Source organism: Octopus bimaculoides, chromosome 2 (genome assembly GCF_001194135.2).
Source record: "Octopus bimaculoides isolate UCB-OBI-ISO-001 chromosome 2, ASM119413v2, whole genome shotgun sequence".
NCBI classification, from domain to species: Eukaryota; Metazoa; Mollusca; class Cephalopoda; order Octopoda; family Octopodidae; genus Octopus; species Octopus bimaculoides.
In genome coordinates this window covers 150,471,512-150,488,834 of record NC_068982.1, presented here as the reverse complement: position 1 = coordinate 150,488,834, position 17,323 = coordinate 150,471,512, and the positions used below count along the sequence as shown (strand labels likewise).

The 17,323-nt window shown below is 33.7% G+C and overlaps 1 protein-coding gene across 3 annotated transcripts in view; it reads left to right on the top strand.

The window, feature by feature from the left end:
- Positions 1-17,323, top strand: part of LOC106872131 (serine/arginine repetitive matrix protein 1) — a 31,681-nt gene continuing 14,358 nt past the window's right edge. For 2 of the 3 annotated variants that reach the window (XM_014919000.2, XM_052965661.1), the window contains exons 1-9: positions 1-134; positions 4,856-4,945; positions 6,241-6,363; positions 8,636-8,809; positions 9,002-9,111; positions 10,269-10,433; positions 10,654-10,839; positions 10,940-11,374; positions 16,896-16,995. In XM_014919000.2, coding sequence (XP_014774486.1) covers positions 111-134; positions 4,856-4,945; positions 6,241-6,363; positions 8,636-8,809; positions 9,002-9,111; positions 10,269-10,433; positions 10,654-10,839; positions 10,940-11,374; positions 16,896-16,995 — 1,407 coding nt within the window. In that variant the 5' untranslated portion in view covers positions 1-110. Of the gene's footprint in view, positions 135-4,855; positions 4,946-6,240; positions 6,364-6,655; positions 6,848-8,635; positions 8,810-9,001; positions 9,112-10,268; positions 10,434-10,653; positions 10,840-10,939; positions 11,375-16,895; positions 16,996-17,323 lie in introns of those variants that run through there. The other variant, XM_014919001.2, reaches the window with a different exon arrangement.

The following is a 17,323-nucleotide window of genomic DNA, read 5'->3' as shown; positions in this document are numbered from 1 at the left end:
AACCACTGGAAACTGTGTACTAATAGCAACATACAAATGCATTGTGGGTAATTTCTTGCCTGGGATTTTTTGCACGTTCTCTAGATAGAAGCTGCATAAATACCGCAATCATGACGGATGCAGGGTTCTTTAAGGTAAAAAGACAAAAAACTATCTCTTATTCACTGGTCATTTTTCTTATGTCTGCCCTGCAGTGTCCTTTTATGTAGATTGTACGGTAATCGGTCGTTTAAAAACATGCTAGCCGAGTACAAAGACTAATCTAAACGTGTGTGTCTCTATGTAGGTCAGACACTTTACAATATGGCTGCTCTGTTACCTGTTTACCGCTCAAACTACACTATATTTATATCTATATCACCAACATAATCTTCGCATTTGTGTAATATGCACGTATAAATTTTATTCAAAAAGAGAGAGATTTGAATTTAAAACATCACTGGAGCTTTACGTACTATGTTGAAATGCTCTGTAATTAAAACATGATTTTATCCTCTGATAAAACCTCGATAGGTTTCGCTTTTTTTTCTTCCTTTCAATTCTAGGAAAGCTTTCATTTTAATTTTGTTCTTGTGGAATGTTATTGAAAGACTGAAGTTTTGTTTTTGTTTTTTTTATTTTCACTTTTTTGTTATCTAAAAATATTTTCATATTGAAACACCAAAATAAAATACACTTTGGGGGGAAAAATATTCCTCTAGTTTAGACTTCATGTATGTGCATGTATAATATATGTGTGTATGTGTATATATATATATATATATATAAGCTGTGTATTTCGTAAGAGTCCTCTTGGCTTAATAAAACGGAGCTTGAGCAAAGGCGTTCCAACCATAGCCATCCTGTCTCTTCATAGAATGTCTAAAACTACATTATCAGATGTGTCCTTTTTTGGAATAATAATTTGAGGTAGATTTGGTTGCTACTTCTAGCAATTTGCGTGACCACAGCATCTTCTGTCTTGTCATGTTAATGATTTAACCCTTTTGACATAACGAAATGTGACTGTCTACTTACTACATTTTTATAACTTACTGAAAATTTTTTGAAAACTTCGATCAATGACCACATAAAATTTTTTTTGAAGACATTGGAATTGTTTCTCAACGAATATATTTCCGACTGTTTTCATGAACTACATGTGATCATGATTTGAGCAAATCAAGGCAAAATTGTGGGGATGGTAGATGTTCGCTATGCCACTTACTGTCTCAAAGAAATATCCATCGATTTGAAATGCGGAGAACTAACGAAAAAGTGCCAGGATACTTCATAATCACCATTGTCTTCGCTTTATTTTTTTGATATTTTACAAGTTTTTGATTTATTTTATATTTTCTTTTTAAAAATCCTGTTTTTTTTTTTACTATTTTATTCCTATTACTATGTTTATTTTTATATATAGACGGAGCAGATCTATTATAAAATTTCCAACTCTGATCATGCTGCCTTTCTTTTAGATATAGTGTATCTAGAACCACATCTCACAAGTCCTTTCTGTTTTTTTTTAAGACTGTAGAATGTAATTTTAGGATGGTTTAGCCTCGCTTTTCAGCAGGTCGAGCGACCTTTTAAAGCATTTTTAAAAAAATCTTCTTTACCTGCTTGCCATCTCAGTTTCACCACACATATTAAAGATGGTGTAGTCTTGAACGTACAAGAGGATTGTTAGCTCGTTTCATCTAGTGTGCATTTAGTACTACTTAATCCAATGTTACCTGAGGTCGATAGTGTGATTAGAGGGAGACTGTCATTCTAGTCTATTAAATATTGCGTAGATGTACGCTCGATTCGTTTGTATACGACCAACTTACCTCGAGTTATATAACATGCACACATTGCATTGTTCTCTATTTTTCTACCATGTGCTCGTCACTTTTTTCAGACTGCGCTCCTGTGTAACAAACTCCAAGCCTTGTTCCATGTTATGCAATGCGTGGTTTCGATTCCCTGTTACTGCACACTAACAAAACCTACACCTCACAAACGGTTTTTATACATTACGTTCCGCCGTAGTCGACTTCGCCTTTCATCGTTTCTTTGTCGATAAAATAAGTACCAGTTGAGCATTTGAGGCAATGAAATGGACAACCCCACCTCTCACTAAAATATGCTGGCCTTTTGTCAAAATTTGAAACCATAATTACTATTACTCCTTTAATGGTAGTGGAACGCTATTGGTGCTCCAAAGTAATGAAATGTTTTGGTTTGCATTATCATGATTTAGTTTTTCTCGCTGTCGTAAAGCAAACCCGGCTATGATCAACTAACTTTTTCAAACCGTCACTACATTTGTGGAAGCTTATAGAATTACTTTCCACTCATGTGCTGTAGGATTTATTTAATCGGCTATATACCACGATGTGTGGAGCCAACGTAGAAACTACTGCGGGGTCGCTGACCTGCTAGAAAAGCAGCCAAATTACTCCCAAATCTCACGCCCCCGTCTTCCAAAAAGATACATTAGTTCCCTTCACATCGATGCTGGAATGTTTTCGGTTACAGGTTTGTTCGATCAAGGCTGATCGGTTGAACAAACACAGCCTAGTGCGAATGAGAAATAGTAGTGGGAAATAAGCAGTGGAATTGGCAGAATCGACTGGGCGTCCGACAAAAAAATTCTAGAGGGTGAAAGGAAATTTGTAGATTCCAAATAAAATGTCATGTGTTTTGAGTTACCTGCCTCTCGCGTCGAGTCGATTGTCACCATGAGTAAGATTGATACGCCTCCTCCAAAATTAAATAAAATATTCCCTCCTTCGATGACAGAATGGATAATCTTGTGTATATTAGAAATCATTATTTATTATGAGAATCTATACAATTATTAACACTAAATTAATCTCGTACCTTATTTCCGTTTGTATTTGCCAGTTCATATGGTCGCTGCTGAAATGCTCAATGCATGCGTCTTCCCCTATTAAAGCTAGTCTGGATACAAACAGCTGGTCTTATCTCGCTTAAGCTGGTGACATACTCTGTGTGTGGTAACCTGTAATTGTTTATCCAGTCTTGAGGACGATTTTTTTTCTTTTGTTTTGGCCCAATAAAATACATATTGAAATCATATTTGTGGAATACAAAGGAATACGAGATACTTGCCACAAATTGCGTTCACTCTTAATCCACTGTCTTCTATTAATTTTTTTTTTTAATATAATCTTTAAATGATAAGTCTTATTAAACTATAATTGTTTAACTCTTTTCAAAGTAATCTTGTTAAATACGAGACTCCGCTTCTGATTCTCAACCTGCCGTAACATCATCGGAAATGTTTACTGAGCAAAAGTAATTCAAATATAACAAATATGAAGAAAATGCTTAATTATGAAAAAATATTTTTGTTTCATATTAAGTTTCTAAAATACCTCTTTGTAGTCTCAACATAAGTTTGCAGGCGTTTGAAAGAAAGCATTCTGGCTTCCATCTTTCTGTGAAGAATTTTTTAAATTTGTATATTGGATGAGCCAAAAAAGAAGCCTCAACGTAGTCATTTGACTTTTTAGAAATAACAGCCAAATATTTATCCAAATCATACCATTATCTTTAAAAATTGCTGCAAATACTATGAAAACAAGCTGGAATGATTTTGCTCATAGGTCTGCTCAAACAAGTTTGACCTAGGGCTAAACAACTATATAATCTTGTTAATTAAACTGCATTTAAAAATTCGCATTACTATTGGAATTCTCTTCTGGTAAAGTTACATATTTTGAAAGTAACAAAAAAAAAAATTGTTTTAGTTCATGAAATATGCTGCCTGATTTACAATATGATGGTGATATTGTTCTGTATTGATATGCAGCCTCAAATATTTATGCTCCCCCCCTAAACCTCCACTTTAAATGTACCTCATTTCTATTTTTAGTATAGATCTATAAATATATAGCTGTTCTGTAATAGATTCACCAATTGTAAATAGATAAAAATGTCAAACATTTTGTAAATATTTCAGATATATCTTTGAAATATTTACAAAATGTTTGATATATATATTTATATATATACAAGTTAGCTTTGAATTTAGTTGCTGTTTAGCCTCTGGGTTAACCATGATTGAGTAGACTTAGACTCTATAGCATTCAAGCTGTAGCCACCTCTTCCCTGCAGTGGTGTGCTGTGGTTAACATTTCATTATTCACCGTTTCCTTCTTTATAAGATGATGGTAGTTTGAAAGAAATTTGGGTACTATTTCTAGCAGATCAAGTCCTCAGTCACCCACCTGAATTTAGTTTAGTTTTCTATCTTTGAGATTTCCCACAAATAAAATGTAGTGCATATTTGTTTCAGGGAGTTTGAGCTTGTTTCCAACTCTACTGTTTAACTCTGTGGTTTCATACAAAGTTCTGTTTTTTTCACTATTCCTACTTTTAAATAAAGATTCTAATTTCTGGTTATAAAGGCTTTCAAAAAATGCTGCAGACTTAGTGTATAAAATTGAAGTAATATGATGGGCACAGTCGTGGTTGTGTAGTAGGCTGTTTGCTTCCCAACTACATGGTTCCAGGTTCAGTCGCAAGTGTCTTCTATAGTTTGGTAGACAGAAAACGAAAGAAGTCCATCATGTATGTGTGTGTTTGTGTCTCAACATCGCATGGTAGTTGTAAATGAGTGTCACTGTCATACAAGCAGAATCATTCATTTCCAGTATTCTGTGAGAACATGTCTGGCCATAGAGAAATATTACTTTGGAATCAGGTGAGGGTTGGTGACAGGAAGGAGATCTGGCTGTAAAAACTAATTCATGCATGGCAAAAGTGGATGTTAAATGATAATGATGAAATTACCTGTTTTTAATTTTCTTTTCCTCAACCATTTTCCTAATAAATAATATGAAATTTTCTTCACTTGTAGGGAACCACTGCAGAGCAGGACAATCGGTTTGCAGATAAAAAGAAAAAACTATTGAAATCAATGAAGTTCGCAGATGGATTGGAGAAAAAGGTAAATAATTTTGTTTTACACATAAAGGTAAAATTATGATCTTAAAACAGCAGTTTACTTTAATTTGAAGTGAGGCCTTCATGAGAGCATGTTAGGTTGACTAAACTTGACAGTTATCAAACAATTTTCTGTTTTCATAAAGCATGTCATTTGGGTGGAAAACTCTTAAGAATTTTTGTACTGAAGATTATTCTTTAAATTTTACTTAAAGCAGTGCTAAGTAAAGCTTGTATTTATATTTGGTTTAGTCAATCTAGCTATTGTTATATGATCAGTAGGTATGATTCCAACCTATCTCTTGGTAGAATCATCATATTCTGTCATTAAAAGCAACATTCAATGAAAAATTAGCTATTTCTTGGAATATGACAAAACTAGAAAAGAAAGTCTAACAACTCAATTTTCTACACTGATAGTGCAAATGATATTTATATAAGCACAGGCATGGCTGTGTGGTTAAGAAGTTCATTTTGCAACCACATAGTTTTGATTTCAGCCTCACTGTGGAATCTTGGACGAGTGCCTTCTACTATAGCTCCAGCCTTGCAAGTGAATTTGACAAATTGAAAAAATGCTAATTATGAATGTGTACACTATATACACAAACACATGTTGTCTTGACATTGTTCACTGATTGTAAACCAATGTCAGTCATACAAACAGTCATTTGCTTGAAACAAGTGATGTTTGCAACAGGAACAGACCTTGTAATAAGAAAATCTTCCTCAATGAATTTTCTCTGATCCATGCAAACATGAAAAAATGTTAACATGATGTATAGAGCTGTAATATCTTCATATCAATGGTTGATAAATTAGTTCCTGTTTTTCTTTCTTCTCTCTCTCTCTCTCTCTCTCTCTCTCTCTCAAATTAAATTCAAAATTTGGTATAGAATTGTATAATGGTATGTAATTTCTCTTTAAGGCCATTAATCCACTATAAATGACCGCCAGGAACTTTTGGTAATGTATATATTATTGGAAACTGATGAGTAAAAATTTGTTTACAGATTTTAAAAGCAGATTAAAAAATATCTTAAAAGTTTACTTTCAAATGTTATTTTTCTATTTGATTAGAGAGTTTGTTCTATCTTCATTAGATCTTGTTGATATTGATAATTTTATTTAAAAAAAAATTTTTTTTCAACAATCAAGAGCATTCATATAATGAAATGATTCTTCACATATTTTAAAAATGTGATAAAAGCATTTAAAAAGTATTACTATTATTTTTATTGGTTATTGTCTTGTTGGATCAATCATTTATTAATATAATAATTATTTCTATAATTTTAGGTTGATATGAATAAAGTGAATGTAGAAACTCTAAAACCATGGATTTCCCAGAGAATCACTGAACTTTTAGGGATTGAGGATGATGTTATTGTTGAATTTGTATATAATCAACTTGAGGACAAAGTAAGTGCTTTAACGGTTTGTTCTTGTTATATATTTGTCACATGCATGTAATATCAGTAGATAACATTTAATTGAATGAATTATTTGACATGTAAAATTGATATGTGACTTGTGTACATGCATTTCTTTTAATAGATTTCATAATGTTGTTCTTTATCGTATAAACTGTATAATCATTTGTATATATAGAATCTACTGAATTCTATAATGTATTTATATCATATCTGTATTTATATGTTTCTGGTTGTTTATGGTAATGTACTGATGTTTGGCTGTTTCCTCTCACAATTAGAGATGATCAAATTATAAACGCCTTCCCTGTCCCGTCAAAGTCCTGGCAAAGCTGCTCACTTGCAGGATTAATTTCTTACTATTATGTCGGCTGGATGCTATTGGTCGTCGCTGCCATCGATGAGCAACAACCTTTCTCTCAAAGGTGGTATAAACCACATGGTCGGGACATTTTAAGACATTCTCAACCGTGGTATGTGTTTCTCTTGACCTTTGTTCCTCTTGCATCATTTATGGTAATTTGTTGCACACTACTCTTATCTTCTCCCCTTAAATAGTAACATTAGCATAGCATTTACACACAAATACTATCTGCTAGTGAACGGGAACTGTTATGTGTGAGGGACTTAAAGAAAAAATGAGCATGTTACATTGGTTGGGCGGGGGTATTGAGTTGTGATGTTGGAATGGTCTGGAAAGTCAGTTTTCTATAAGGACTTCTGAATTTACTTTAGATCCTGTATGGAATCAAGTTATAAATCATCATCATTTTACATCAGCATTTAATGCTGGCATGAGTTAGGTCATCACAGTCAGTTATTATTTTTGAGTTACTGCCCTCTTAGATGGATTAGAGGACTAGCTCTAAGTTTCATATTGATATAGTTTCTAAGGCTGGATGCTTCCTGCTAACACCAAAAATTTTAATGTACTCTGTAGAGTGGTTGGTGTTAGGAATATGCAAATATAATATTTGTATAATTTGCATATTTTATATTCCTTTAGAATAAAGTATGTTATTTTATTTACATGTTTACTTAATGCTGAGCACTGCTAATTGTTGATTTATGATTTATTAGATTTAGCAATAATACATTGACAAATTTTATAAAATGTGCCCTATTAGTTGAATTGAACCCACTTGCATTATACAAATACCTAAGTTATTGTATAATTTTCTTATTGTGTATGTTTATGGCTTCTCAGTTTAAAAAGTTTTGTTTAACCTTTCCCTGGTCATCACTGATCAAGCAGACATGCTTCGGGTCAAAAGCATTGTAGTGACTATCCTGTCTTAAGTGTTTTTATGACTACATTATCTTATAGGGCCTTCCATTTTTAAAGATGGTATGTTTTGAGGGAGATTAGGCTACAGCAGGTTTTAGTGACTGCTTAGTAGTGCCTTCCTTGATTCATCACTTTAAGGTTTTATGCAGTAGTGTATGTGCCTACTATATACAATAGCATATGTATTTTAAATGTTGGTTTCTATTTTCTTATGTGGCTGTAGGATAATTTTTTAAGTGTATCTTCTATTTTCATCTGAAATTTTATATTTTAGGCTTTTATATCTATAACTATACTACTGTCATTTGAATGTAGTTGAATATTGTATTAAGGATATAAACAGGATTACTATTTAGATTTCAGGCAAAATTATTTTTACTTTTTGTTCTGACCATTTTAGGTTTTTTTTTTTTTCTTTCTTTCTACATGAGCTAGTTTTTATATATATATATATATATATATATTATTCATTAAGTATTAAAGAAATGTTTGTAGGACGAGTAATTTTTGCATTTCTGTAGCATTCAGGTATTTTTCAGCGGTGGTTAAAGCATCCAAATGTCCAGCCTACATTTTGTAGAACCCCACAGCTTAGCTGTATTTTATTAATTGATGTCAGTTGGAATGAAGCAGTAGCTTATATTTAAAATTCAACTGCTCCTCTCAAATAAATTTTTTGACCGTTAGTTAGGAATATATCATCTGAAAAGCTAAAACACTACTGTGATTAGTGTCTACTTGTATATACAGTGATTTTAATATATTTGAGTTATTGTCCAGCAAGGAATTCTCTCAGTTTTTTTTTTCTTTTACTTGGAATAAGCTAAGTATGTTATCCCTTAAACTCTGAAGAAAACTTGAACTTGCTCATTGTAGCTTCTTTATTTTATTATTTGATTGTCATGCAGGTAATGGCCTCTTGATTTCAGTATAACAATTATTGTTTAAGTTTTTTTGTTCTATAACTCCATAGCAACAGCCAGATCCAAAGGATATTCAAATTAATCTTACTGGATTTCTGAACCCCAAAAACGCCCGGATTTTTATGCAAGAATTGTGGGATCTGTTAATAAGTGCGCAGGATAATGTTAGTGGAATTCCAACAAAATTCCTTGAACAAAAAAAGGAAGAAATAAAGAAACGTCAGGTAGGTGCATTCATGCTTACTTTCTCTGTTGCCATGTTAATCAGATTTATCAGAACACACTTATTAGTTGGTTCTCTTTCTGGAACCAATTTTGTTGGATCTACAAGCACAGTTTAAACCATGCATATTTATTTTACTTTCAAAATAAAAATGGTAAATATATCCTGATTTAACCTTTTCCTATTAAACTAGGCTGAACAGGAACGGATTCAAGCTGGTTTAAGAAAGCAAGAAGAACATATGAAAGACATTAATAAAGACCGTCACGATGGTGACAGAAGAGATCACAGGTCTCAAGATAGGTGAGCATCTGCATCTTCCATTTGTATTTAAAAAAAAAAACGATTGCTATAGGTGCAAGCATGACTGTGTAGTAAGAAGCTTGCTTCCAACCACATGGTTCTGGGTTCAGTCCCACTGTGTGGCACCTCGGGCAAGTGTCTTCGACTATATCCTCAGGCTGACCAAAGCCTTGTGAGTGGATTTGGTAGACAGAAACTGAAAGAAGCTCATCATATACATGTATATATTTTGCGTGTGTCTTTATTCTGTGTTTACATCCCCATAACTTAGCAGCTCCTCAAAAGAGATCAATAGAATAAGTACCAGACTTACAAAGAAAAAAACCTGAGGTTGATTTCCTCGGCTAAAAGGTGGTGCTCCAGTATTGCCACAGTCAAACGACTGAAACAAATAAAAGAATAGACGTTCCTCCTTTCTACCAACACCCTCAAAAAAAAAAATTATCCGGTTATTTTTTAGTGCAACTAAATAAGTGAATTGTGATGACTGAGCTCATGGAATTTTATTGGTATATGCAATACTAATTCCTCATGAATAAATGGTGATGTATATTATCGTTGTTTTAACACAGCATTGTGTTAATCTTTCTGACATGTTTTCTGGCCACTGTCAACAAATATTAGACATCATTTATTGTAATGTACCAGTTAAAGGTTTGGTGGTGCATATCTTGTCACTGCTATATTTGTTTGATTTCAACAGGTCAGTTCAGCTAATTATAAGTATATCATGAAAGGCTTTAATGATTATTTTTCAATAGCTAAACTTATATTTGTCTGGGAAAACATAGCATGGGTAGCATACAAATAGCTCGATGAAAATTTATTAGAATTACTTTCTTGGAATTATTTCCTGCAGTCTTTAAAGTGGTTTGGAAGGGCATTCAGCTGCAGAAACCAAGCCAAATCAGACTGGAACCTGCTGCAACCCATGCTAACATGGAAAGCAATTGTTAAAGGAGGATGATTTATTTTCTAATTGTCGAGCCAACTTTTGCCATTGGCTAATTCTTTATTGATTACAATAAAAGCTTGTTCCCAGGCTGCAGCCACACTGTGTTTAATGATAATTGGTGTCGGTAGATTAAGAATCAATTTATACTCAATCTTTGCTGGATTTTTTTTTTTTTTTTTTTTTTTTTTTTTTCCATCTCTAGATCAAGAAGCTCATCCAGGAGTAGGTCATCAAAAGATAGCAGTCAGTCTAGATCTCCACAACGACCTTCAATTGATTCAAAATCACCAAAGTTGATTTCAGCTAGTTCCCCTGGCAGTAAAGAGGAACCCAGGCCTTTGGAGCCAAAGCTGGACATAATTGATATGTAAGTAAAATTGAAAATTCCTGTTTTCTATTTTCTTAAAAACATTGATTGATGGTGTACTCAACAATTAACTATCTCCTAGATCATACAATTGTTTTACACTTTCATCATTGTGTGCATGTGAAATTTAAAATAGCAAATTTTAAGAATCCTTTCTACTTATGTTAATTGCTTTTATTATAAATTCTTTCAATTCAAAATGTATTGATTTTCAAAATAGCAATGAAGATGCTGAGAAAGAAAATATAAAGAATTTTGACAACAAAAAAAAAAGCGAGGAGAAAGTTACTGTAAAGAAAGAGGTGACCAAGAAAGATAGAAAATCTAGATCTTCATCTCCTGAAAGACGAGAAAAAAGTCATTCTAAGAGTCCGAAATATCGACGTCGATCACGTTCTCAAAGCAGGTAACAGTTGTCTTTTCCTCTTGAATATGAATTTATGAAGTTCTTATATAATGTTATCAGAAGAATCTTTTAAGAGAAACATATCACTTACTTTCCTCAGATCTCCTTCACGGCATAGATCACCGAAATCCCATAAGTATAACTCACCTCATAAATCTCCCCAGAGACGCACTATTTCTCCTGAGAAAAAGAGAAGTCCACCTTACTGGAAGAGGTCAATATCACCAAGGAAAAAGCACAGTTCTCCTCCTCGTAAAAGGAGGAGCCCGTCTCCAAGAAAACCTCGTAGCTCACCTAGGAAAAGGAGGAGTCCATCACCACGAAAGCGGAGGAGTCCTTCACCAAGGAGACGACATAGTCCATCTCCATGGAGGCGACGTAGTCCCTCTCCTCGTAAGAAAAGAACTATTTCACCTAGGCCTATCAGCTCTTTCAGAAGAAGAATAAGCCCAAATCAGAGAAAATGGATTGGATCAGCTTCACCTAATCCAAATAATAGACGTTCTCCACCAGGGCGCCGTCCTATAAGAAGGAGGTAAGAATTTCTCTATATTTCACCGTTTTGGGAATGTTGATCTTTCACAAACAGTTACATAAACATAAATAAGTGGTCACCTAATATAGAAAATTATACATAGCAAATTGACAAAACTGGAAAACTATCGATTTCATATGAATTTTTACTTTGTCTCCAATTTTAGTGCTGAGAAAAAGTAGTCTTACATACCCCTAAATAGACTGGATGAACATTGCTGGGATGATTTGGATTGTATGATCTGATCAACCAGGTGCAAACAATCCAACAAACACTTCATCTGTGTTCTTAAACATCATGTAAAAATAATATCCCAGTTTTTGTTCAGTTTATCTTTTTCGTTGTTTACAGTTTTTGTAGCAATTAATCTCTGCATTTATTATATGGAGCATATAAATTGGAATAAACAAAAGTAAATATCCAATGGAGATGACTGAGTGAACTCCATTTCTTCCAGAAATATTTGAAAGGTTTTCACCCTATTCTCTTTCTGGAAATCATTGCTTTCTCTGCCATACCCTTATTAATAAATCTAAAGCTTATATTATTTTGTATAACTGTTGGCCACCGTTAGTGTTTGCCTAATGATAGTATGATTCTTTTAACATAATTACATGATTTACATTGGAATTTTGATATGTACAAGTATTTTGGTAACATATGACAACATGGTATTTTGTTAGCAAAATGGTTAATTTGGAAGTTGTTTAACTTTTGGCATCTTGTAATGATTGGGCCAGAACATACCTAACAAGCTTATTTATTCAAATGCTTATGTTATTTACTTGTCAGATTGTTGAAAAAATTGGTAACATTGTAAACAAAAAAAAGATTTAGGGTTTTTTCTATGCTTATGTTAAAAGCAGTGTTGTGCATGTGGTTAGTAACTGTCATAGACATACAAACATCACAAAAATGTTATTCCCTGACTTTTTTGCTTTGTCTCGTGAAATTTATTGGTAAGCTATTTCAGAGACAACATACCCAGGTATGCACAAAAATTGTGTATGTGCTAAGGGTATACTGGAAATGTTTTCCATAAGATAGACCATAATGGTTTATTATATCTGAAGTGATGTATGGAGAATCTTAATATAGTAAATGTGCTTATATCTCAGTAAGTGCAATAACTGAGGTTTCAGTTACAGAATATAAAAAAAATATTGGAAGTATATTAAGACAGCAGGCTTCAGAGAGATTGTAACAGCATTTTTCATTGTTCAATATTGGAAAATACCATTCAGTATAATGCAACAATATATCCTTATGATATTTTTATGTTTGTTCATGTCATAACATGACAGCTACATTATGTATTCACTTTTTGAACTTAACACTCAAGTAACATAATGAGACACATACAAGAACAACTATACACAAAGTTACATAAACATAAATAAGTGGTGACCTAATATAGAAAATTAAACATTAATTTGAAGTGAGTTGTTAAGTAAATTAAAGCAGCTGTTTATCCTCTATAGTTCTGCGATGTCAGTACTTATGTCTTTTTCTTGAAGAGCTTGCACATATTTTTGTACAGCTTTTTCAATTTGACAAATTTCTATTTCAGGCAGTAAACACTGAGATGCTCAATAACAAACATTTTGTCTTTGAATAAAGTGATAAATGAAACAGGATATCTGATTTTTCCCTCACATTCCAGATTATTTGCAAAAAATACATTTTTAATGCGATGATTTATTGTGAAAATTCAGAAACTGAAAGAGAATGATTACATGGGTAATGATGTTAAACTCTGGAGAGTGTGTGTATGTATGTATGTATACAAGTATGCCTGTTTATACATTCTAAGTACAAAACTTTTGTTAAAATTTGTGTCCAACCCATGCTAGCATGGAAAGCGGACGTTAAACGATGATGATGATGATGATAAACACACATACACAATGTGCCTAAGTTTTCTAAAGGAGCCCACCAAAAGAAGGTTTGATCTATTGCTTTAGTAGGCTTCTTTGCAAAAAACAATGCACACGATATGTACACACACAAACTTCCACTCAAATAGTGAGTTCATATTTATATTTCTTAATTGTACAGGATCAGTTTGAGTATGCTTTCAAGTTTTTAGGTGTACTCTTGTAAGATTACACTTGGTATCTCCCAAAACAAATTTCAACCACCTATGAAGTGATGTGTAATCTGTTGCATGTTTCCCCTTTCCTTTGTTAGGCATTAATTAAGTAGTAAACTTTGAAAGGACAAGGTACAATGCTCAACTTCACTTTTCATGCATTTATACACAAAAAAATTTTACATTACTCTCCTGTGTAACAATTTTCTTTCAGTTTCTGAATTTTTAAAAGTTACAAATAATCATTTGGAATGTGGTAAAACCATCAGGTATTTCTTTCAGTTACAAATTATTTTCATTCACAAACAAAATGCTTTGTATTATTAGATTTTGGAGTTTATACCGGCATCATTATTTGATGCCTATGTTCCATGTTGGCATGGGTTGGACAGTTAGACAAGATCTTATGGGTCCAAAGACTGCATTGTGCTCTTCTGTCTACTTAAGCATGGCTTCTGCATCTGGATGTTTGTTCTAATGCCAACCACTGTACATTGTGTACTGAGTGCTTTTTTTTTTTTTGTGCCACCAGCACTAGTGGAGTCATTATGCAGCTTGCAAGACTATAAACCCTAAAAGAAGCAGCTTTTCCTAAGGGAAAAGGAGTTAATGTGTGAGAGAAGGCACCAGAGCCATGTGGCCATTCATATTTTAGAAGAAAGGTAGGGGTGATCAAAGAAGAAATGTAGTGACGAGATATCTGTGTAGACCAGGTACAAGATAAATGGAAATGAACAGGGGCAGAATAACTGCAAGAGTGTTGAATAGTGAGATATGGTTAGCGATGGGGAATTGGTGATAGGGTAAATATAATGAATAAACAGTGAATAAGGGGAGACAGGGAAGTGTAGGTGACCACTGGAGGATTGAATAGTGTTGAAGGGTGGATGTAGTGAACAGTAGATAAGGGGTGACCAGTGATGCATGGTATGAAAGAGTAGCAGAATGGTAATGCTGGTGCAGTAGACAGAAAGATTAGAGAGAGAGAAGTGATAAATGGATGGACAGGTTGCAAGAGGGAGGGAAAGGCAAGCATGAACAGAGAGATTGGGAAACATGGTAAAGCTGGGGTGGTTTAATGGATAGGAGGAGGGTCAAAGATGTGGTTGGATAGGACGGTATTAAGTATGATGGATATCAAGTGAAATGCCTCTAGGTTGTGAGAAAGATCAGTAGACTCAAGAAGAAAAGCTGCAGTTAAAGAAATGAAGGGTCCTTCAGGAACCGTCTGTGTCCACATGATGACCTAACTTCTATGCAATGACATGAAGAGAAATGCCTTTAGCACTTTGCATGATGATGACAGACCTTTCTTTGTTGTGAAGGCCTTTCCCATGTCCCATTGTTCTTAGAGAGGAGGTTCACCCAAAAACTGAAGAATCTGAAATAAAAAAGGAAAGGATGTTACACAGAATAATGGAAACATAACGATAGTGTGCAGACCAGTTGGGAAAAGTTTTATCAAAATCGATTCACAGAAAACCGAGAAATCCTAAATTTCACTCCTAAGCTATTAATGTGGTTCTGTGTGTGTGTGTGTGTGTATGTATATATATATATATATATATATATATATATATATATATATATTCAAGAACTGCATATTGCTATTCATCTCAGTCTCTTGTCGAATCCTTCATGAGGTTCAAGGAACTGCAATCAGCAGTTCGACCTCACTATTCTACAATTTCCATCCATGTCAAGTGATCAGCACTTCTTTATACAGCTTTCCTCATCCATTTGCATCACATGACCATGCCAGTTCAGTCTTCTTTCTTGCACACTACATCTGATTCCTCTTACTCCGTTTTTCTCTCAGCACATTTGTATTATGTCTTTGTGCACATTTACATTGCACAACCAGTTGACCATGCTCACTTTATTTCTTTTCAGTCTTCTGCATTGAAAGCCCATATCTCACTATCATGTCACATCACATTTTTAACTCAAGCATCATACAATCTGCATTTTACTTGGGGAAAAAGACTTTTATTGTCAGTAGTGAAAGATTCTCTTGGACGTTTTTCCAATCTTTTCAGTGCATTTATCACATCTGAAGCTTACTTTCCCTATTTGCACATGTGATTTCACTACACTACTTATTTATCCATAGCTTACATTGGGTATAATGTATGGAGTTAATACCTCTTTTCCTAAATATATCAAGCAGGGCCACTATCTTGAAGATGCCAGGATCATGTCTTTTTTCTTACTAAAATCCTTAGTCTTTACTAAGTTTACTTTGAGATCTCTTGATTTTAGGTTCAGTGTCCATGTCTGGAATTTCTTCTAATTCCCCTATAGATTCAGCTGTAAGAACTAGATCAGGAGTATATAGGAATTTCCAGGGTTATTCAATCTTAAAACTCCTCTGTAAGATCCTGTAGGATTTATGAATAGGAGAGGACTGGCCCTTGGTGAACTACCTTCATGCTAAATTCATCACTGAAATAGTTGTCAACTCTCTGCTTACTGTATCTTTGTACATAGCTTGTATATCCCTCACAAGCCATTCATCTAAACCACCAAACTACTGAACATGGTACCCTGTCATATGGCTTCTCCAGATCAGTGAAAGTCGGGAATAGCAATTTATTCTTAGTCACATATTTCTTGTTCAATTCTTTCGTTAGGAAGATGGTATCTGTGGGATCTCTTCTTAATACAAAGCTAAACTACATTTCAGCTAGGTCTACTCACAGATCAGTTGTGTTCAGACTCTTTTTGTGACCTTTAGTCTGATCCAGTAGTTTCATTCCTCTGTAGTTGCTTCTCTCTAAGACATCTTTGTCTTCGTGGCAGTTTTAAATGATACTGCTACACCTTTCTATACAACATGATTATGCATCACTTGTTTGTTTTTGACTTTAAAAAATTTGAAAAGAATATTCTGCAGAATCATAATCTCTGTTGTTTCAACAGACAAATAAAAAGGAAAATACAGAAAAATCACAAATGGTTGTTTGAAAGGGCCCAGTATTTAAATTTAAAAAACGAAAACAAACCTTTTCCTCCACCCCAAATCTTTCCTGTTTTAAACAATAGAACTCTGAAGAAGTTATCAGGAAAAAAAAATCCTGGCCACTTTAGTGGTGCTCTTATTCCATAAAGCAACCATCCAAAGTAGGCCAACTTATTTGTAACAAAGCTTAAAATCATATATGTTCTGATAAAGTTAAAATTTCTTTTACTGCATGATACTTCATAAGTAATTAGGTCCTCAATAATTAAACAAGTTGTCATTATTATCATTTTCTTGGCAGCAAGTTCCATGAAGTAGGTGTATTCTTCTGACATGCTAAGTCTGTGATATAGTTTTAGATGCATTTCCTTTTTTTAATGATAACAGCATCACTATTTTCCCTTTCATCTACCCTAAAATAATGTAAAACTCCATGCCTACACCACAAACAATATTTTACTTACCAGGTCTCCAAGCTCCAGTTCTGTTTCCAGTAGTTCATCTGAGTCTTCATCAAGTTCAAGTTCAGCTGGTAAATCAAAGCGCACTACTGAAAATTCCAGAAGGGTAAGTAATTCGGTTGAAACAGGCTTGTATGATAGTTTCTCCAGTTATTGACCCAGGCTTTTTAACTTCATTTAAAGGAAAAATGTTTGTATACAATTAAATCATAGACTAAGTCATTTTGTCTTTTCACTAGATAGTTTCAATCAGTTAGATTATTATTTTTTTGTGTTTCCAGATTTTATTAATTTCAAATTTCTCTGAAAAGCAAAGATGATGGGAAATATTACCCCCCCCCCCCAAAAAAAAATTCATTGTTAGAATATTGTAACTTTTTAACAATGACAATTACATTATATATATGTGTGTGTGTGTGTATATATATATATAT